Genomic DNA, 23354 nt, shown 5'->3' on the forward strand with positions numbered 1-23354 from the left:
TTAATAGATTTTCAATCCTACAATTCCATTCCAAATGTGGACAATGATAACAATCTCTTCCATATCGGAGACAAAATTATAAAGATACCCATAGGATCATATGAACTACAAGACATTGCTCACTACTTGGAGACACAGTATAGAGCAATCCACATTAACAGATCTATTGAGATTAAAGATAGAGATCTTATCCTCTCATGATCCCATATACTTTGATAAAGAAAAATCCATTGCAAAACTCTTTGGTTTCACCGGAAAAGTTTTGGAACCTGGCAAAAAGCACATTTCAAACCTTCCAGTTAACATTTTAAAGGTTAATGCCATACAAATACATTGCAATATTGTTACCGGATCATTCATGAATGGGTCGCCTGCTCATATTTTGCACGAATTCGCTCTTGACGTCCCTCCAGGCTATAAATTGGCAGAGAGACCGATGAATCTCATTTATTTGCCGGTGAACGTCAAAGAAATAAGTCATCTGGAGATACTCATATTAGATCAAGAAGGTCACTTGATAAACTTTAGAGAAGAAGAAATTACGCTACGAATTCATATAAGACCCAGACAGCCATGATTATTTACAATAAATACACCCATAAACAAGCACCAAAACACATTCATCATCAAGGAGCCAAACCGTCAAGATCTCCTCTCAGCAAGGAAAATAAAGAATTTTTAAAGCTTATAAAATTAAAAGTCAAACCAAATGTCTGAAATACTCGATATTAATGAGCGCCCACTCTCTGACGAGAATATTGTGAAGAGAGATTACCATAGCTATGTTCCATATATTCAATCATTTAAAAATAACGATGAAATTCGTATAAGTATACAAAATCAAGATCTTTACATACTACCATCGGAGAGCTATCTATACATTGAAGGAAATTTGAAAAACTCAAAGGGGGGTGTTTCGCAGAATGCTTAACTAAGGAATAACTGTGTGGGTTGCATGTTTGATGAAATTCGCTATGAACTAAATGGAATTGAAATTGATCGTACTCGTTATCTTGTGGTACCCAGATAACGAGTACGATCAATTTTAAAAACGATCAAAAATTAAAAATTGGATTTCTCTAAGTGAATCTGAAAGCAAGGTTATGAGTAATGCAGCATGGACTCTATATGGTGACGTTAATACAAGCTCATTCAATTTTTGTGTTCCCTTGAATCGTCTATTGGGTTTTGCAGAGGACTTTAATAAAGTAATTTGCAATAGTAAACATGACTTGATTCTCTTGAGAAGCGCCAACGATAAAAATGTATGTTATTCAACTACTGAAAACGAAGAAATTCAACTCAGCATTACAAACATTGTTTGGAAAGTACAACACATTCATTTGTCAGACTATAGAAAAATCAGTTTCTTGAAAACAATCAAGGATGGAAAAACTTTACCGATAGCTTTCCGCCGCTGGGATTGCTACTTTAATCCAACTTTTGCTGGTGGAAGACAACACAGCTGGAGTGTTAAATTGTCTGCCAATCATGAAAGACCTCGATACGTTGCTTTGATATTAGAAAGAGACAACAAGCTACAACACTGTGAACTTCAAAATATTAAAGTTCACTTGAACTCTGAAACTTATCCATATGATGATTTGAATCTAAAGTTTGGAGAAAATCGTTATGCAGTACTCTATGACATGTACGCCAAGTTTCAACAATCGTATTATATGAGGGAACCACAACCACTTCTCACATATGCAAGTTTTAAGGACAACCCAATTGCTGTTATTGATATCAGTAATCAAAACGAAACTGTGAAGAATGGACCCATCGATTTAAAAATTCAATTTGAAACCAATACACCAATTCCTCAAAATACCTCAGCATATTGCTTAATTATCCACGATCGTCTGGTGGAGTATGTTCCATTGACTGGAATCGTTCGAAAAATAGTATAAGTTCTTTGCATACTTACCTTTATATCATGTAAACTCAATAATGAAATAAAACACATTGTTTTGTAATTTCAAATATAAAAAGTATTGTTTTATTTTTCAAAAAACGTTATAAATGTATGTAGTTTGTAATAGTACATAGTTAATTAATAAAAATAATGGTTTTTATGTGTAAAGTTAGTATTATTAATAAAAATATATTGTTATTTAGTAAAACATTGTTAAAAAAAAAGATTAATACAAATACCATGTGTAATTTCTAAAAAGTAATATGAAAATAATGCTGAAATTTTAATGATAATATGTTGAAATACTAGCAGTAAGGCAATTAATACCCAATATTTATACATTAGATTTTATTCCTTAATTTAATATATTTACATTTTAATCAATGTCCATTGGGACAGGTGAATCTAAATTATCCGTGTTTAAATCCTCATTTATATTGTTTAGTTTATAGTGGCCGGGTGACGTAGGGGATGGAAGATACCAAGGAACGGTCCTGACCGGTTTTAACATGGCAAAGCCCAGGATTTATCTTGGTCCCTCTTTTATCCCAAGTGGACACTGACCTCCCCGTGGTGTCACCTGGGGAACTGCCTTTAACACCCGTTAAAGGTAGTGAGCTAACATGTGCCGCGCGTTCACCCATAAGAACGTTAAAAACTTGGGTTTGGGCGTCGGGTTAGTAACCCTCCCCTAGAAAAAACAGCCTACTATGAAAAAACGAAAGAAAAGAAAAACAAACCCCTCTAAAGTTGACGAACCCCGCAAACGTTTTAAGGACCATGATCTGCGAATCTGCACCTGGAATGTTCGCACTCTTTATAGAGAAGGTGCAGTCTTCGCATTGGCAGACGTACTTGAAAAGTACAAGGCCGATATTACTGCCATACAGGAAATACGATGGATTGGGAAAGGCGTCACAACAACACCTAAAGGTGACGCACTGTATTATAGCTGCCATGACGTAAAGCATGAGTTTGGTTGCGGATTTGTAGTTAGTCGGAGACTAAAACATCTGGTATCCAGCTTCACTCCAGTGAATGAAAGACTTGCTGCAATTCGAATAAAAGCTAAATTCTTCAACATCAGCTTTATTTGCGCTCATGCTCCCACTGAAGAAAAGGACGAACAGACCAAAGATATATTTTTCGAGCGCTTAGAAGAAACATATGACCGTTGCCCTGCCCATGACATTAAAATCATTCTAGGCGATTTTAATGCCAAAATTGGAAAGGAGAATATCTTTGGCCCAACAGTCGGGAAATCAGCCTCCACAGTGAAACATCTGACAATGGTATGAGGCTGATAGACTTTGCAGCTGCAAAAAACATGGTAGTTAGCAGTACCAGATTTAATCATCTCGATTTTCATAAGGGCACCTGGCTGTCTCCAGATCAGAAAACAAGAAATCAAATTGATCATGTTGTGATAGATGGAAGACATTCATCGAGCGTGTTGGATGTACGATCGTTCCGAGGCGCAAACATTTATTCGGACCACTACCTTGTTGCAGCAAAGGTACGCACCCTCTTAAACATAGCAAACAAAGTACGAACAGACACAACACGAAAGTTAGACATCGGTAAGCTGCAATCACAACAGATAGCCACAGCATATTCCACTCAACTAGCCCAATTGCTTAATCAAAGCACTCCTCATCCCGATAACATATCAGCGCAATGGCAAAGCATTGCCCACTCCATGCAAACAGCCGCAAAATCCATACTTGGATACCAGAGGCCTCCACCAAGGAATCCATGGTATGATCAGGAGTGTCGTGCTGCCACCGAAGAGAAAAATGCGGCATATAGGGCTACTTTACAATCCGTAGCAACGCGTAGCGCACGAGAGAGATACAGGGAGAAAAGGAGAGAGGAGAAACGTCTTTTCCGCAGGAAAAAGAGAGAGATGGAAAAGCGGGAGTGTGAAAAACTCGAGATGTACAGGAGCCAGAATGAAGTCCGAAAATTCTACCAAAGAGTCAAGCATCAAACTGATGGCTTTGGTACAGGCACATCCTCCTGTAGAGACCAGCAAGGTAATTTGGTAACTGATACAGATAGTGTACTCAGGATATGGAAAGAACATTTTTCAAAACTGTTGGTATCCAATAGCAGCGAAGACGACGAAGATGCCACAGTCCCAATCCCAGAAGATGGTATTGAATGTATACCGCCCAGCCAAGATGAGGTAAAGACAGCAATAAATCGGCTGAAGAATAATAAGGCAGCAGGAGCCGATGGCTTACCAGCCGAGCTGTTCAAAACCGGAGGCGACACGCTGATAAGGTGTATTCATCAGCTAGTTAGCACCATCTGGCAGGAAGGAGGAGTACCCGACGATTGGAACCTGAGTATCCTGTGCCCCGTCCACAAGAAGGGAGATAAGACTGTATGCTCTAACTATAGGGGCATAAGTCTACTCCCTATTGCCTACAAGATCGTGTCAGGGATATTGTGCGAAAGACTAAAGCCAATGGTCAACGAAATAATTGGACCATACCAATGCGGCTTTAGACCTGGCAAGTCCACCATTGACAAGATATTTACCCTGCGGCAAATCCTACTACACCTACCACCTTTTTGTCGATTATAAAGCAGCCTTCGACAGCCCGCTGCGTTCAAAGGTATTCCAAGCCATGTCTGAATTTGGTATCCCCGCAAAGCTCATCCGGCTTTGCAAAATGACTTTAACTGACACGAGGTCCTCAGTTAAAACAGGAAAGAACCTCTCCGAAGAGTTTGGTACCAAAAGAGGTTTCAGACAAGGAGACAGCCTTTCGTGTGATCTCTTTAACATCCTGCTGGAAAAGGTTATACGAGAGGCAAACGTCAAAAGAAGTGGCACAATCTACAATAGTCACATGTTACTTGCTTATGCTGATGATATAGACATCATAGGCCGATCAGTAAAAGAAGTAACTGATACCTTTATGAAGGTCGAAGGAGAATCTGCTAAAGTGGGTCTGGCGGTAAACGGTGAAAAGACCAAGTTGATGGTGTCGCCGCGCAATGCGTCCATTGAGCTCGGACCGACTGTGGAAGTTGGTTCCTATAATATTGAGGTAGTAAAAGACTTCGTCTACCTCGGCACCTCCGTAAACACAACAAACGACATCAGTTGTGAAATAAAAAGAAGAATTGTATTGGCCAACAGATGCTACTTTGGTTTAAGTAAGCAGTTTAAAAACAAAGCCACATCTCGTCAAACAAAAATAACGCTCTACAAAACACTGATACTACCCGTGCTGATGTATGGCTCCGAAGCCTGGGTACTTGCGCAAGCAGACATGGCAGTGCTTGGTGTGTTTGAGAGAAAAATTCTTCGAAAGATCTACAGACCAATCTGCGTTGACGGTGAATATCGACGTCGCATGAACCACGAGCTGTATCTGCTATACAACGACATCAATATTGTTAAACGTATCGAGATGCAGCGATTGCGTTGGCTATGCCATATCATAAGAATGAGCGATGATGAACCCGCTAAAAAGGCGTATGAATACATGCCACATGGCGGTGCACGCAGAATTGGCAGGCCAAGGAATAGATGGCGCAAACAAGTGGATGATGAGATGACAAGGCGCGGTATTCCAGAGTGCAAAGCAACAAATAGAGAGGAATGGAGATCTCTTCTTAGTTCGGCCTATAGAACAAATGTTCTGTAATGGGCCAGCTAAGTAAGTAAGTAAGTTTATAGTGGCCCCAAGCATATGTACTTATACCATCTTCTCTTATAAAACGTTTGTCGTCTTGATGGCTTAGAGATATTTTTGTAATTTTGTCTGTGGTTATAGTATGCTGTCTTGACCTAAATGTATACATTGTGTCATACAAAACCTTTTTATCATATAAACATTCTCTATATGTATCTATTGTATACTTTTTTATTACGGATTTTTTAACACCCTTAGATTTCTTCACATCGTCGCTATCAACTACTTTGATAGCATAGACTTTAGGACGAAGTCATACAAACTCAATCATGGTTTTTCCGTTATTTTCATCCTTCATCATACCCAATTTCTTTTTATTAATGAGAGGAATACCATACTTATTGTTGGGTGAGAAGTCTGATGTGTCAAACCTTTCCTCTATTTCTTTCAAAGTCAATACCCTATATAGATTCAGTCCTTTAAATGTTATGATGAAAGAGTCCGTGTCCATATAATTTAAAATAAAGGCGTCGCCAAATTTTGCTTTCAGAAAGTCATAAAGGAAAGCATACATTAACAGCTTTGATATTTCTAGCACGCAAAAGCCTAAATATAATGGTTTATCATATTTTACTTTTACGTTTCGCATCTGGATAGCTACCATATTTTCAGAAAATATAGAAAGACTATGGAAATTTGGTTTAGCAATTAGCTTGCTAGCTACATTTCTTTTCTTCTTGTTATTCTTGTCCTCCCACTCTGTTACAATTTTAACAGTTTTCCTCTTGTCTATATTTTCCATAGTCGTACCGTATACCGAGTTATTCAGCAATTTGAAAAAATCTTTTTCAAATGCATTTTTAGCATTTTCTCGATGCATATTATTCTTTAATATATAGGGAGCTAACCAGGCACGTTGTGTAAATGACAAAACTCTATGTACTTTCTTAAGAATCAGTCCATGTTGCAAACATTGTCCGCAATTAACTTTTTAGTTTTAGACCCCCCCAACACATTTGTTTTCTGGACAAAAGGGTAAGTCATTATGTTTGTCATGAAGATGCTGAGGGTAATCGAGATCAACCTCTAATATGTAGCCAGTTATATTATCATCTGGAATTAATTGTATCACATTAGGATCATTAAATATTTCCAAGTCCTCTTCCCACTTGAAATTTTTTTCTGGGAGAGGTTTTGTCATTGCTGTTCCATATAAATTATTAACGTCCAAATAATATATGTTAACTTCTGGCTTGCTTTTGTCATAATTGGGGACATGTTCATTATTGGCTACAGAATGTCTATTTGAGCACTGGGTTAGTCCACCTCTAATAGCATTTTTACAGAAATTGTACATATTTATATCTGTAAAAAGCTCAAGCTCAACCTTGGTGCAGAGAAGCATTGCATCCCAAGATAGAGATGGAGCTGTGAAATATTGACAAGGATCTAATTTGTGAATATTCATAGACATCTCGAAAATTTTCAAAGACGTCTGTTAGTAAGAGGACATCTGTTTTTAGGTACAACTCCATATAATCTTGCAAAGTCTGACAACGAAAATGTGACCAAACTTGTTTTGCATGGTTGTAGTCCTCTACTGAACATTCAGAATCTATCATTTTATTGTAAAATTCTTCTATGGGTGGTAGTTGGGTATCTTTTATTTTTTCAAATGATAATCATAAGGAAAAACACCTTTCCTTGTCAAGAGCGTAAAATCTTTCTCCTTAGGGAAATATGATTTCATTGCATGAAAATCGTCTTTAGGCAGATTCTTTGCCAATTTGTCTAAACTTGTAGGCATGAATCTAAAACTGTCCAGGAAACGTAGTTCAAGTCTGTTTTGTCTCTTCTTTTTCTTCTTGTCTTTTTCACATTGTCTTTCCTCCCCTACATCTTCTTCCTCTGAATCCTCTCCCTCATCACTCCATTCTTCTTCATTCTCTTCTCCTACAACAACACTACTATTGGAGCTAGTAGTGTTATTCGACTCATCATCTTTCATATTAATGAAATAAGACATGGATATATAAAGTTCCTTATTTTGAGGAATTACTTTTATATCTCCACCAAAATTAGATAATTCTTTAATAAAAAGGTGACATTCATAAGATGAGAAGTTATGGAAAAAAATTGGTATGAATTTAGGTATTTGATACTGCAGATTGCAACGATTATGTGCAGGCCCGCGATATTTACCAGTTAGGTGACAATGATCACGAACTCTATCACAACCTAACGGTTCATCGCATATGTGGCATCTGACACTTGTTTTAAATTGTAATTCTTCTTCGGGTGTTAATGTAATCATTGGTTTAACTTTTGACAAATAGTTATTATAAAAAAAATTGCAATCATTAATTAAATTTTCTAAGAAAACTTTTGGCGCGTCAGGGCCAGTATAAGTAAAGAACTTATCTAAACTAGAGTCAAAACTACATTTATATTATAACTAAAAGCACATGGTACGTGCTCTTTTACTTGCTCTGTTTTTCCGCTGTTATTGGGTTCCTGCTCCTTATGTTTCAATACGCTCTCAGCATCAGCATATATACTAATGCCCACCCTCAGCATCTTTTTGTAGTTTCCAAATTTGAGTATCGCGTCCTTCTTTGTCTTGGGCATGCTGCAAACTACACCCCCACATTGTTTTTTTGTGAACATCTAGGTCCTTCTCCCTATGAAAATGTTGAACGCAGTCGTTGCAGATATATGCTGCGTGTTCATGTTTTGTTAACTGTGATCTCAAGAGGCTGAAATAAATGCACAATTATTAGTATATAATTTATTTAGCATTATTAAATGTTGATATATTACCGTGACATGTTCTTAATCCATATATAATGGAATTTATCCCCATCGTTGAGTAAAATCAGGTTAACATGATGCCTCTTTTCCTCTTTTGTAAGGTAGTATGGGCCTTCAATGGAATATCGCTCATATCCGTAAACATTTATGCTGATTTCGGGGTTGGCTTTTTCAAATTGTTTTGCATCCTTTAGAGCCAATGGAAAACTTAAACCCATAAAGTTTAATGTTATTCCTGTATCGAGACGGATGACATCCTGCTTGACATCGACTTTGTATGCATACGTTCTATCAGCATTTACATTTTTCGGCAAACTTAGTGCTGCTACCATACACCTTTGAAAGCAGTATTCATCATCATTTTTGATGTTTATGCACGCATGTTTTGAACTTAATGATGCCGGTGTTGGGATGAATTGGGCTCCCCGAGTTAAATTGACTTTGTTAATATTGACGTCAATTTTTAAAAGTTTTTCCAAGGCCCATCCAGAACCTCTTTCTTGAAACTCGTCTGATTTGTCGACAAGTTCATTCTCTTGGTTGGTAAAGATTTTATCTAGATCATCACCTAGGGACAGTATTACAGTCTTTGATATGTGATTAAACAATTGTGCTGTTGCTGTCGACTCGGTAGATTTTGACTGATTCTCTTTTACAGCGGTGGGCTTCACATACTGTCCCTGCAGCTCCATATTGACTTTGATACAATTTTTTTCAATCAACTCAAATTTTAAATATTTTATTATTGAGTCTTTTGCGTCTTTTAGAAAATCACGGGGTAATATAATGTCTTTAGTATTTTCCACTTCATAACATGTAATGTTTTGATTGAAAGCACTTTTTATAATTTTTATATTTTTTTCCAAATTTTTTCTAACAACACTGCGATGATTCTCACTTCGAATATGAGATATCATATTCTTCACTGTAACGTTGCACCATTGCTATCGCAAACGATATCGTTTTCGAATGTTTTGCGATAGTTTTGCGGATATTTTGTTCGAGAACGACACACGAAAACGAATCAAAAACGATTCACTGGTCGCTCAGTTTGTGGCAGTAAAACTTTCGTTTTCGAAGTATCGATAATAATATTATTTTCGAATCAAAAACAATACGGAAACATATAATTTAGCGATACTTTAACGATTCATTTTAGATATCGCTAGAAGCTCTTTAATGTTATTATTATCGATAGTTTTGGTGTTTCATTTTCCATTCGTTCCCCAATAATTAAAGGTTATTTTAGGTAAATTTTAATACATATATTTTTATTGAGTTAGGAAAGTGTATTGCAAAAACTAAAAATAATATAATTCAATGCAAGAATTGCAAAATAAACAGAAAACATAACAATTAATTCAAAGTATTAAATAGCGGGAAAACTAAGACTATATAGATATAAATTTCTTCATTTTCTTTTTTAGATTCATCGAACTTATGCTTTTCATATGTCATTTCGCGGCTTTTACAACCCTGTCATGAGCGTTTTACAACTCTGTCATCCAGGGAAAATCCCAGGTCAGCCACCATGTCACCCGGGTACATTTAAAACGAGAGAAAAGATATACATATGTCAAAAATTAATATTTAAAATAGGCTTAATATAAATATACATACTCCGAATTGCAATTTTTAGTTGCTGTTCACACGCCAAGAAACCTTTTCGGCCAGGTAATCGGAGAATATTTTCGACATCGATTGAATCTTCTGACACTATGTGTCCACTTCTTCCAGGGACGCAAACCCGCGTCAAACGTTCTTCAACGTCAGGAGTCTCACCTTCAATGGATTCTTCATGCAATATGTATCCACTTCTTCCTGGGGCATAATTTTCTCATCTTATTCAAAAGTCCCTTCATCTGGTATATTTGCTCAGCAAAAATATTTTCAACTTTTCTTTTATAAAAAACATATAACACAATAAAATTTCGCGATTGTTATTTACACAACTTATAAATAAACCAAATTCTTTTAATTCAACTAAATAAACGAATTCACATGAAACTTTTTACAAACTGATTTTAATTTGAAAAAATAAAATTTGACAACAATTCCAAATATTTTATTTTTGGCCTACACTATCGAAAAAACCCTTGTATTCTGCTCGAAAATAATATCACTTTCGAAGTTTTGTGGCGAACTTTCGAATAATATCCGCACTTGGTATGGGGGGTCTGCACATAGCTTATCGACCCGATTAATTTTGTCTATTTTAGGTGCATTCATCTGCGATACAGTTGGTTGTTCTTGTTGTTTTTGTTGATTAGTATGTGGTGACAGTTGGTGGAATTTTAATTGACTGGCATCGCCAAACAATTGTCCACAATCTTTACAATGCAATTTTACGTGTTTAAAAAATTCGCGTTTAGCATTGAAAGAATTTCCACAATAATTACAAATATGGGGAGCCATTTTTAAAAGCAATTAGAATTTTGGAATGCGATGTTGAATAATCCGTGACTTGTTAAGTACTGATGATGTTCTCAACAATTCCCATCAATATATAATTATTTGGATGAATCAAAGTATTGATTGTATTCCAGAATCAAAATCCGCCCTCAATCATACCCCTCCACATCACACTTGACCCCCTATCCCCCCACCACCTGATGGTCAACATAAACACATGCATTGCAGACTCAAACTGGGTAATACCCACAAAGGGCAAGATTTCCTACGAACAAAGAAATATTCTTGTAGCATTGAATACTGCAGATTTGTTTACATTTGTCTAAATGTAAACAAATTGCCTAAATGCTCGGTGACAAAAAATCAAATTTTTGGTCAATGTATCGATCACCAGTATGCTAACATGGAGTAAAACAATGGAAAGAATTTGTACGAATCATTTCATAGTCACTTAATGTTTATTCTTGGGTTTTTGAATAATCCGTGACTTGTTAAGTACTGATGATGTTCTCAACAATTCCCATCAATATATAATTATTTGGATGAATCAAAGTATTGATTGTATTCCAGAATCAAAATCCGCCCTCAATCATACCCCTCCACATCACACTTGACCCCCTATCCCCCCACCACCTGATGGTCAACATAAACACATGCATTGCAGACTCAAACTGGGTAATACCCACAAAGGGCAAGATTTCCTACGAACAAAGAAATATTCTTGTAGCATTGAATACTGCAGATTTGTTTACATTTGTCTAAATGTAAACAAATTGCCTAAATGCTCGGTGACAAAAAATCAAATTTTTGGTCAATGTATCGATCACCAGTATGCTAACATGGAGTAAAACAATGGAAAGAATTTGTACGAATCATTTCATAGTCACTTAATGTTTATTCTTGGGTTTTTGTTGCAATATGAGAAACTCTGACATTCATCTCAACTCATAGCGGAGTTATGAAATTCAAAAGACGAACGAACCTGACCATCATCAATAATTTCACAAACTTGTGAAATTAATTGGGTATACATTGAATCTTATTTAAGATTATTTGCTTTTTATACGAAAACTGTAGTATTCTAAAACATGAATTTCACAATATTGTGAAATTAATTGGGGATACATATGTTAAGTTATGAACATGATTGAACATGCTCACAGAGAGACTGGCGGGCGGACGGACGGAAATATCCACTTTGATTACGATCATGATTCGGCATGCATACAGACAGACATATATTGAAATGTATTTTGTTTACATTAACGATCAGATGTGGTTCTCTCTCAACTTCTCGGTCTGGCTCCCTTCCACACATATACAGGATAAATGTGTTTCTCTCCTGAAATCAAGGTCTGGCTCCCTCCCACACATATACAGGATAAATGTGTTTCTCTCCTGAAATCAAGGTCTGGCTTCCTCCCACACATATACAGGTTAAATGTGTTTCTCTCCTGAAATCAAGGTCTGGCTCCCTCCCACACATATACAGGTTAAATGTGGCTCTCTAGATATCCTCCACTAAATCATTTGTTTGACTCCAACTGAATCGCACAGTGGTTCAAATCGACAAAAATTGCATCTTTTGGCTGGTCTTTATCCTAACTATCTGGATATACATACATGTAAATGGGTAAATGTATAACCGTCTATTAGTTTACTCTCTCTCTCTCTCTTATTTTAGTTTTCTCATATGTTCTCTAATGCCATACATTTGTTTGAATAAAACTCTCTCGCACAATAGGGCTGTTCGGGTAAGAATTGCTTCTTAGGGCTGGTCTTTATCCTATCTCTCACATTGGGGACCCAATATTTCATGATTCAACGTAATATTTTTTTAATTTAAGCGGTAAATGTGGCAACCCTAATATTTTTGGAGGTAATATTTTTGAGACACCCTAATATTTTGTATATATTTAAGCTATGTTTACATTTAAGATCTGCTCTCCAAATACTCTCTCGATCTAGCGATCTCTCTCTCTTGTTCTCTCTCACACACGCACTCTCTCTCTCTCACACACACACACTCTCTCTCTCTCACACACACACACTCTCACACACACACACACTCTCACACACACACACACACAGCCTGCACAGTGGGCCGAATAGGCAAAAAAGGCGCTTTTTAATTTAGAACCGCCATTACCCCTCTACTCCCGTACACCAAAAAAGTTGCAAAATGTTCACTTCTCTTTGAACAAAAATGGCGTTGATTGGCTCTCTCAATGGTACAATTACTTAGGTAGAAACATTGGCGAATTGCTACAACAAAGCAACTTTTTTTGTAATGTAAACTGTCAAAATTTTCGCCAAATGGTTTCTTGTTGTCTCTTTTTATCGCTTGCGTTTGTACAGCGAAGTGAACACATGCTATCTCTTACTTACCGAATCATATGGTTTTTTGTTTTGTTTTTTCATAGCGAATTCCTAGTTTTTTGACGTTTTAGATTCGATCAGCTGGGCTGAGGCATCTACCTAAGTAATTGTACCATGGCTCTCTCTTTAGAAACTTTTTACACGACAAATTTGGGCGAGCGAAAATGTGCAACATGTTTGTCGTCTTCCGATTGGCTGACACGCCGACTTTGATATTTGTTCCAGTTTTTTTTACGTTTCTGCCATTTTTCCGTTCCCGTACATTTTGGAAAAATGTGTGTGTTGGACTCATTTTCAACAGATTGTTCTTTTGACACTTTTATCATTAAAAAAGTACTGGAACGAAGCTATTGTCTACTAGAATTTTGACAAGTTGATGGTGGTTCAGAATGCTTAGACGCCGGCAACCTTGACACTCAGTTGTCGGAGACCCAGGTTATTATAATTCGATATTACAAATGGAATAATTCGAATTACAAATGGAGTAATTCGAATTACAAATAGAATAATTCGAATTGCAAATGGAATAATTCGAATAAGAAATGAAATATTTCAAATTGCAAATGGAATTCTCGAATTACCAATAAAATGCTAAGAATTACAAATAGAATTACCGAACTATAAATGAAATGTTACGAATTACAACTGTAATGTTTCGAATAACATGTGAAAAAGGTGTTTAAATTTGTAATAAATTGAGTTGAAAAATTATGTGTAGTAAAAAAGTCAAATAAAATTTTGAATTCCATTTGTAATTTGAAATCTTTCAATTGTAATTCGAATTATTCCATTTGTAATTCGAAACATTCCATTTGTAATTCGAATTATTTCATTTGAAATTTGAATTATTTTATTTGTATTTCGAATTATTCTATTTGTAATTATAATTATTTTATTTTTTATCGAATTATTACATTTGTAATTCGAATTATTCTTATTGTAATTCGAAACATTTTATTTGTATTTCGAATATAAAAGCAATGGAACGATTTTTTCGAGTTTCATTCAAATGGAATAATTCGAACTACAAATAAAATAATTCGAATTACAAATCGAATAATTCGAATTGCAAATGGAATAATTCGAAAAACAATTGGAATAATTCAAAATGCAAATGGAATGCAAATTACGAATTACAACTGTAATGTTTCAAATTACATGTGAAAAGGTGTATAAATTTGTAATAAATTGAGTTGAAAAATTATGTGAAGTAAAAAAGTCAAATAATATTTCGCTAATATTTTAACTTACAGCGAAAAACAACGTTTGGTCATTATCAAATGAGGGAATATTTTTTATGTTAGCCGGAACTTCTTCGTGTTGTGTTAAATCCTTTAGAATGCAAAAGTCATATTTTGGCTTTTGTTCAAGTGCTTTAGAAATGGTATCAAATGTTGCACTAGTTTTAAGCCCGAACTGTCTCAGTTCAGTCATATACGAAACTAATACATGAGAAAACATGTTACATCTTGCTGCAGCTAAAAGGTCGATCTGAAAATAGAATCAATGTAAAATCTCATTATTTACACGAAAATATAACAAAATACATATGTAATACACAAAATTGTAAAGTGCAATTATGTTTTAAAGAGAAGGAAGCCCAATTTTGTAAAAAAAATATCGAGTCGATCGGGCACAAATTGACTGGGATATGAGCGTTAGATAGGAAAAAATCATTGTAATTTGTATGTAATATCGAAATTTCAAACGCGATTTTCTCGAAATGGCATATTTGAAAGCAGTGCTCTCCTCGAAAACGGATGATCCGATCTCCATATCGCACCTATTCAACAAAAGGGTAGTAACTTGAAATTTCTTATTCCTATTTTCCTTTTCAGTAGTGAAAAAAACTATGCTTTGCATTGTGTCTTGGTAACGAACAAAAAGTACTCAAGAAGTGTGCTTTGAAACAATTGTTCATATATTTATTCAAATATAAAAATTTCGATTTGTAATTTATGTAATATAAAAATATCATAAATTTTGGAATCCACTTCAAGATTTAAACTGTTTTTATTTATACAAAGTACACCAACGCTTAAAAAATTTTAAGTTAGAATATGTAAATTAAATTATTTATTATTTGTAATTACATTATAAATAATTATAGTTATAATTTTGATACATGTATGTAGATTAAAGTCATGGATAACTTTGAAGACTTCAACATGACGCTTGGTAAGATTTTAGAATATTATAGTGACTTTCTTAAGCATTCATTTAAAATATTTTCTTTCTTGTAGAATCCTTAAATAAAGGGAGATCGCCGTCTCAGTCGGCTGCAGTAAGAAGCAGGGCGTGGCAAATCTGGAAGATAATGGTGGCTTGCAGAACATACGTGAGCTTTGCATAATAAATTTGTGGATATAATGTATTTTATAATTTAATAAAAACAAAAAATTGGCACACGACAACATAAATGAAATTGTCTTCAGTTGGGTCATTGATGACTAGTAGCAAGACAGGGTCGGTGAAACAGTCGTGGATGAAATACGGGGATTTTAGTCACCTAGATCGTCGTCGACGACAACTTCGCTTACCCTGTCGCCCAAGTTGTCGTGCATGAATACTTGGACACTTGTGTGAAAATGCCATCAACGATCCGAAGGGGCTGTGTCTGTAAAGAGTCGTGAACGAATTGGAAATGTGGTGCACGATTCACCAATGTTGTCTTAAAGACACTTTCTACTGGGTTCTTTTCATTTCGTTAAGTATTTGCTTATATTTCTAAACAATTTTTGAGTTACTACCATTTTGTTAAAAAAACAACTTTTTTAGTAGTTTATTTCGACTTTTGCCCATAAAGAGGGAACAATTTGAAATACTACTCTTATATTGAAAAAATCGCAATGCAAATGTCTGAAACACGAGGGCGCAACTAGAAAAAGGTCTCTTTTGTTGATACTTAGTTGATCTAGAGACATGAAGAGTAATCTACGGTATTTTTGAGGAACATTCCTAGTTTGACTATAATCGTCCTATCGATTTAAAATTTTCACCATAGATAGATCTGGATGCCCTGATTATGAAAATATAAAATTTTGTAGCCGGTCATTATATATTTGAGTATTCCTTGATGTAGACAAAAACTGAAAATAAGGGAGAAGATATGAGGGTTGTCCAGGGCCACCTCATTTGAAGGTAATTCTCAAACGAAGTACCTAAAAATAGGAAAGTAAAACTCGAATAATTCCTCGACAATGCCTACCGTAGACGAACCTTAATATTTTATGGAAACAGGATGTCACATGCAAACACGTCCATTCCGTACAGCAAATGAGGCATTAGCATGGACTGTGCCAACATATACTTTACTTGCGTTGGGAAAATTACATTGAGGCAATACAACTTTTTCAGGATCAGGTTTAGCTTGGAGCAAACATGAGCAATGTGAGAAGTGAACTGGAGACTATTATCAATCGTGAATCCAAGGGATGTAATTTCATTACTGGAGTTAATGACACTACGTTGAACAACTATGTTATGGACGGCATCACGATGTCGTGAACCATTAAAAACAACAAACTTGGTTTTAGCAAAATTTAAAGATAATCTATTATAATGAGCCCAATCACTTATGCGACCAATACTCGTACACTAGTACCTCGATTTTCGTTGTTTCGATTTGCGTTAACAAAAAATAATCCCCCTTATTACGGTTGGCGTAGTCGTATGCATTCAAATGTCGTAGGCGTAGTCGTAGTTTGCATTTTTTATATGATGAAAAATTATATACTACGAACATTTTTTTTATTTTACAGTATCATAGATCCATAAAATATCGAAAGAAACACATTCATCATTCCCTGGACGGATTTCTTAAGCTATAAATAAAATTTATTTTTTTGATAACAAATCGGTATCACGTGTGGCGTTGAAATGCGAGGAAAGAGTCGTGACCGATTTTGTTAACGACTGCATATAAAAATAAAAACAAATCAGTTTCAAAAGAATTTTTTGGCAATGATTAATGAAATATATTGGAAAATAACTAAAATAAAGAAAAATTTTACTTCTTTAATTCATTTTCGTATGACAACTTTCGTGTTTTTATCAGATGACAAACTTCCTATTGAAAATCTGTTGGAGTCCTCGTATAAAGATTCAAGCAATGCAAATTTCTTAGTTCTTGTCCAAAAGATGATTTCGAACGAATTATTTTACAATTAAAAAAATATATTTTTTTTAATTTTGTATGAGGAAAAAATTTTCGTTGTCGTAAATTTTTCGTGATACCATAAATTAGCCCTACGACAACGACTACGCCAATGACTACAAAAACGTCTACGCCGAACAATTATTTTGATTGTAAAAACTGTAGGGTTGGTTTTTCTTCTGGATTAAAAGCTTAAACATGATCTACTAATAATTCTATTAATTTTTTAACCAAAAGAATTCTTTGAAATGTGATATTTTAACTTTTAAGAACGAATATATTCATAATACCAATCAGTCGTTTCGACACGTCAACTTGCAATTCTGGATACGACTACGCCAACCGTAATAAGGCTGAATAGGTGTTGCTTCGATTTGCGTTAAATTAAAATTGTTGTTGTTAGTTATTGTTGACCTGTCGATTTTTATTTTTGGTGTTGATGGTTTGGCTAAAGGTCATCAAAAACACTGTTGATGTTTGTTGTTAAATCTTTATTTCATCCAACATTTCAATTGTCTTCGACAATCATCTTCAGGGATCTGTTTTAAAAACACAGTTTTGATTATACAAGGATTTAAAAAAATATTACACAATTAAATTACATTTTTGGAAGAATAGTGTCTGCTACTTTCTAATGGCAACGTCAAACTATGCGTTCTTTCGTCCGTGTTTATGCACTAAGTTTCTAAATATATATATGCGCACAGTGGTCTGTGTCGGTTTTAAAGTTGATTCTTTTGTCATTGGGTACATTAATAATATGTAGCATTTCTAAAGTATAGCGTTTTTTATAGTTATTTTCTGTTGCTAATATTTCTACGTCTTTCAAATTGGGTTTGTGTCCAGTTATTGTGCAGTGAGCTCCTAATGCTGTCTTCTGTTCTATAGGTTTGTCAGGTTTTTGATCCGACTTGTGTCCGGAAAGTCTTGTTTTTAGTTTCGTTTTTGTCGTGCCAACATATACCTTCTGGAATATGTTGGTTTCGTCCCCATTACATGTTATCTTATACACTAAATTGCACCTATCTTCTGTTTTAGTCTTTGTTTTGGTATTACTGAACATAGTCTTAACATTATTATTACTTTTTAAAGCTAATTGGTAGTGTTCTCGATTATAATGCCAAGTTTACACTTGCGCTCTAAAATCCACTGGATTTCACGAAATCCTGAAATACACCCCGGTGTTTACACTTATTTTTTTGTTGATTTCAAACATATCACACTAATCAAGGTAGATGCATAGGCGCAGCTGATCGAACATGAATTTTCAAAACAAGTTGTTGTAAATTGAATTAGTCATCAAGAATATACGACGATATAGAACTTTACAACTTTATTTCGAAAATTATCGTAAACTTATTTATATATCGTAAAAAATTATTTTATCGTTGAGACATCATAATAATAAATTTTGATAGATAAAAGTTGTGTTCAGAACTTGCAAAATATTACTACTTGCAGCAGTTGTCCCGTTTAGTGCTAAAAATGCGTTACCGTACTAAGTAGAGTTGTGTAGTACCGGAACGAACTAGTTCATTGGAACTATTCCGAGACTGGAACGATCGGAACGATATCCGACTCGTTCGTTTATATGGTTCCTTTCGTTCCTTTTGTCCATCTCGTCCTATTCGCTCATCTCGTTCTTTTTGTTCATCGGATTCAAACGTTTTTTTTTTTCTATTTCGTTTGTTATTGACGACGCGTGTGTTTGTGTATATGTATGTGAAAGGTTGTGCCTCCTTTAACCGTGATGAAATTAAAGCTCTGTTCCTTTACGTTCAAGAATCTTCAAGTTTTACCACTTTTTACTCGAAAAGCGTTCCTTTACTTCAGACACCATACAATTCATATGGGAGCAGTTTACAACTTTTGCTACTTTTGCCGGTTTTACCATTTTCAGAAGTAAAGGAACAGACCATAAATAGATTTTGCGTTTAACTATCGAAATGTGTCGGAAAATAAAATAGATTTTCAATAAAAATTAAGTGGGGACAAGACGGGAATACGAGCGCACACCCGATTTTTTTGAAATTTTTACCACAGGTAGTTCTCGTTGCCCTGATCACAAAAATATATATATCGTCCAGATGTAGTCAATACTTCCCGAAATATAGGCCATTAAAGTTCCAAATTTTCTTATAAATTATAATTTTCTTTTGCAATTGCCGGCCTTCGCCCGGGGTTTTAAGACTTTCTCGTATGGACAGGGGCAAATCTAGGGAACGGGAACAAAAAATTTATTTTTTATAAATGTTTCTCTCATTAGCCGGCCTTCGGCCGGGGATTTAAAACTTTCTGCTGTGGAAAGGTATAAGTCTCTTAACAGGCACAACATTTTCTTTTAAATTAAATTTTTTTCCAAATAGCCGGCCTTCGGCCGGGAACTAAAGACTATCACCTATGGACAAGTTCTAATCTAGGGAATTGAAACAAAACTTTATTTTATATTATTAATTTTTCCCTAATTAGCCGGCCTTCGGCTACATATTTTTGGAACTTTAAAGGCCTATATCTCGGGAAGTATGGACTACATCTAGACGATATACATATTTTTGTGATCAGGGCAAGTCTTAAAGTGGGGTACACACGATCAGTTTTGACTGTCTATTTTTCGGAATTATCGATAACTGTCCAACCGTCCAGCAACCACAAAATATTTTGTGGTTGCCTGATGACTGACAAAAGTGAACGGTCACACTGGCAAGCAACCGATTATTTGAGCAAAACTGACAGTCAAAACTGATCGTGTGTACCCCACTTAAGCCATTAAGTGTATGTTTCCGTAAAAAGCACAGTCGAGTTTGAGGAAGGGTGGTATTTGCCTCGCTTATCATTAGTATTATTCCTTAAATAATGAGACGAAAAACTCGCCTTCATCAATTATAAACATTTACAAATATTGTTTACTACACTTTAATAAAGTGCATAAATTCTATAAAATAAAAATAAAAACAATATAAAAATTGTTTTTTATTCGCTTAACACTAAAAGAACAGCAAAATACCATGTGAACGAACGACTGATCAAAAGGAGTGATTTATCCAATAAGAATATTTGAGTTAAATGTCAAACGAACGAAGGAATATGGAACGAAGGAACGATATTAAGGAACTAGTTCCTTTTAATAAAAGGAACGAGAAAGATCGAACCGTTCAGTGAACTAGATTGACCAGCTCTAGTACTAAGAAATCTAGCAAGACTTGCACTACTCTATATACCAAAAAAAGCGCCGAATAACACCCTATTCTCCTGTTTTTTGCCATACAATTTTGGCATAGTAGAAACTAGCAACATGTTCATTATCATCTAAATACGATAGCTGATACGTTGATTTTGACATTTTTACTGGAGTTCTTGCAATTTCTGCCATTTTTCCGTTCTAGTATTTTTTTTTTAGAAATTTGTATGGGGAAGCAATTTTTGACAATTCGCTCTTTTTTTCCAACATTACCATTAAAAAAGTACGGGACACAAAGAAAAATAGCATTGTAACAAAGTAATTTAATATTTTTTCACATTATTTACAAATTTTGATACTAAAATTTTTTTTGTTGCAGCAATTGACCATCTACCTTGTTTATTGTGATACGTGAAAAGTGTTGCAACTTTTGGTACTTTTTCAGTCACAAACAGGGTCGTATATCATGTGTACTGTGATTTCGATGTTGATTTCGCTGAAATCACGAAATGAGATGATTTCATTTTTGTATGCGAAATCATGATAAATTTTGCTTGATTCCGCGCGAAATCACGAAACGCCATCGAAATCACGAAAAGACGCCGAATGTAAACCAAACATTAGTATCTGAATTGCAGAGTCGTTCGGAAAATCCAGGAATGTACGTTACAGGTTTGTATGTTTTTTCTTTTTCTGTTTTTATCTTTTTATGCTTAGTTTTTGCATGTTGTAGCAAATCATTAATGGTTTTGTGGGGAAATTCATTTTTGGCCAGTATTTGACGTATTTTCTGTTCATTTTTGGGATGAAATTCTGGGTCACTTATACCATATATTCTATTGATGAAGTTTGTAGCTGTGTTTATTTTTGTACGTCTTGGGTGTTTTGAATTAAAATTAATCAATCGTCCAGATGCAGTTGGTTTTTGGTACCAATCTAGCTTTATGGTATTGCCTTGTCGAATTATGACTGCTGATGAGGTCGACTCCTCAACCTCATCACTAAAAATGTAGCCCAAGAAAAACTAAGGAAAAAACCCAAGAATAGAAAACACGCGGGCTGATGTTGTCTGTTTGATGCTTTTAGAGAGACTCATTCTTTATTCACTAAATTATTTACAGATCTTAAAACTAACACACACATACAATACATTTAGTAATGTACGCTGTGTACATAAATGCACATTAAAAATACACCCCACGCAGACAATGCGTAGCGGTGATAAGATTACATATTTTACGATCGTCCCTTTTTATCTTAACTCAAGTGTTTAGGACGCGACTCGGTAATTATATATGACCGACAGCTGTTGTCGTTAAATACAGATTCTAATCTACCTGACCCCATAACAGAGAGAACAATTCTACAAAATTGTCCATACTCCCCACCGTGAAAAGATCCTAATCTTTTAACAATTATACGTTTGTATGTTACTTTTTACAATATAGGGATATTATCATTAACATAATATAATATTTTTCATTTTCAAATTGCTGAAGGCATTACTTAGGTTCTAAATTAATAATAAAAATATAAAGAATTATAATATCTTATGTCTAGGTGACAGCACCCAACACCTTCAGCAACCAGCTATGATGTGGTGGATCTTGCTTCCACCGATGAAACATTTTGAATATCCCATTTCTTTTTGTAGGATACTGCATTCCAATAAATCTTTCTTCATAACTGGACATGTTTTGGAGACAACTTCTGGCACCAGTTCCGGTAGCACCATGGCATGATGAACAACGTACAACTGTACGCTTCATACTATCTGCACCGGTAACTTCTTCCTCAACGGCATTACACGGCGACCTCGTTTCCGTTTCGCCACTCTGCTCTTGTAGGGACTTCATAACAATTTTGGTTGATGATTTATGAGCTGCGTTAGTAACGTTGCGAGGGCAATAGAACGGATTGTCCTTACGTTCAATTCGCCAATCATCATTTTCCATCCCATTGGTACCTTTGTTTTGTACTGTTACCATCGGCTCATATTTAGAAACTTCGATGTCATCACTGCTGGTTATAAAATATTCCGTTTGGCTACTACCTGCTTCGCCACACAGTAGTTTGTCGTAGACAGGAACTTCAACCTCTAATGAATTCTTACTATTCGTTAATTCATGATACTCTTGCTGCTGTATCATTTCGTCACGTACACGTTGCAATTCAGCTTCCATATGTGCTACCTCAGAAGCGTTACGTGTACGTTCAATTTGGAACAATTTCTCCAAATCGCCATAGCGAGAATTTCGCCATAGCGTTTGTAGATTCCAATTCATCAATTTGATAACTCAAGCTATTAATAGTTATCCGAGCGGCAGTTAATTCTTCGATAGCACTTGAAGCTGCAACGGACTCACGATTGGCTTCTGCTTGAAGATCCTTAACCTTTTGTTTATACATCATTTCAAGTTTGCACATTTGTCCTTCGTGTTGTTCACGCAAATCTTGCAACGACTGTTCCAATTCGGCATCATACTCTTGTTTCTTGACGGCACTTTCTTTAAGTAGACTCTGAATGTTGCTTTCCAAATCAATTCGTGCCTGTGTTTCATCTTGCAAACGTTTATGAGTCTCATCCAATTGTTTTCGTAGAAACTCCAACTCATTTTGCAAGTTATTAAGGCCATCGACAGCTTTTCCACAATCAGCATAGGCAGCATAATATTTAGCGTTAATGTCAGCCAACTGTGTCTCATACTTCTGAACCTTTTCTTCAGCAATTCGGCAGTTCTTGGTTGCTTCATTCAATAGCTTGCGTAGGAACTCCAATTCCTTTTGTAAATCATTTAGATCATCAATAGCCGTTTGAGCATTTTCCTCGGCAATTGAGCAAGCCTTGGT

The 23354-nt window shown here is 35.4% G+C and overlaps 2 protein-coding genes across 3 annotated transcripts in view; one reads left to right on the top strand and one right to left on the bottom strand.

The window, feature by feature from the left end:
* LOC141402747 (islet cell autoantigen 1-like) overlaps positions 1-23354 on the bottom strand; it is a 45590-nt gene that overhangs the window by 16200 nt on the left and 6036 nt on the right. The window contains exon 2 of the mRNA XM_073984668.1: positions 14422-14661. Coding sequence (XP_073840769.1) covers positions 14422-14661 — 240 coding nt within the window. The remainder of the gene's footprint in view (positions 1-14421; positions 14662-23354) is intronic.
* The window catches only part of Sk2 (Sphingosine kinase 2), a 41970-nt gene continuing 39557 nt past the window's right edge, over positions 20942-23354 (top strand). For both annotated transcript variants that reach the window (XM_073984667.1, XM_073984665.1), the window contains exon 1: positions 20942-21176. Coding sequence is in view for 1 of the 2 variants with exons in the window: in XM_073984665.1 (XP_073840766.1) it covers positions 21035-21176 (142 nt within the window). In the remaining variant the exon portion in view is untranslated. The remainder of the gene's footprint in view (positions 21177-23354) is intronic.

This window comes from Musca autumnalis, unplaced genomic scaffold, assembly GCF_047663935.1.
Source record: "Musca autumnalis isolate F117 unplaced genomic scaffold, ASM4766393v1 scaffold_4, whole genome shotgun sequence".
NCBI classification, from domain to species: domain Eukaryota; kingdom Metazoa; phylum Arthropoda; class Insecta; order Diptera; family Muscidae; genus Musca; species Musca autumnalis.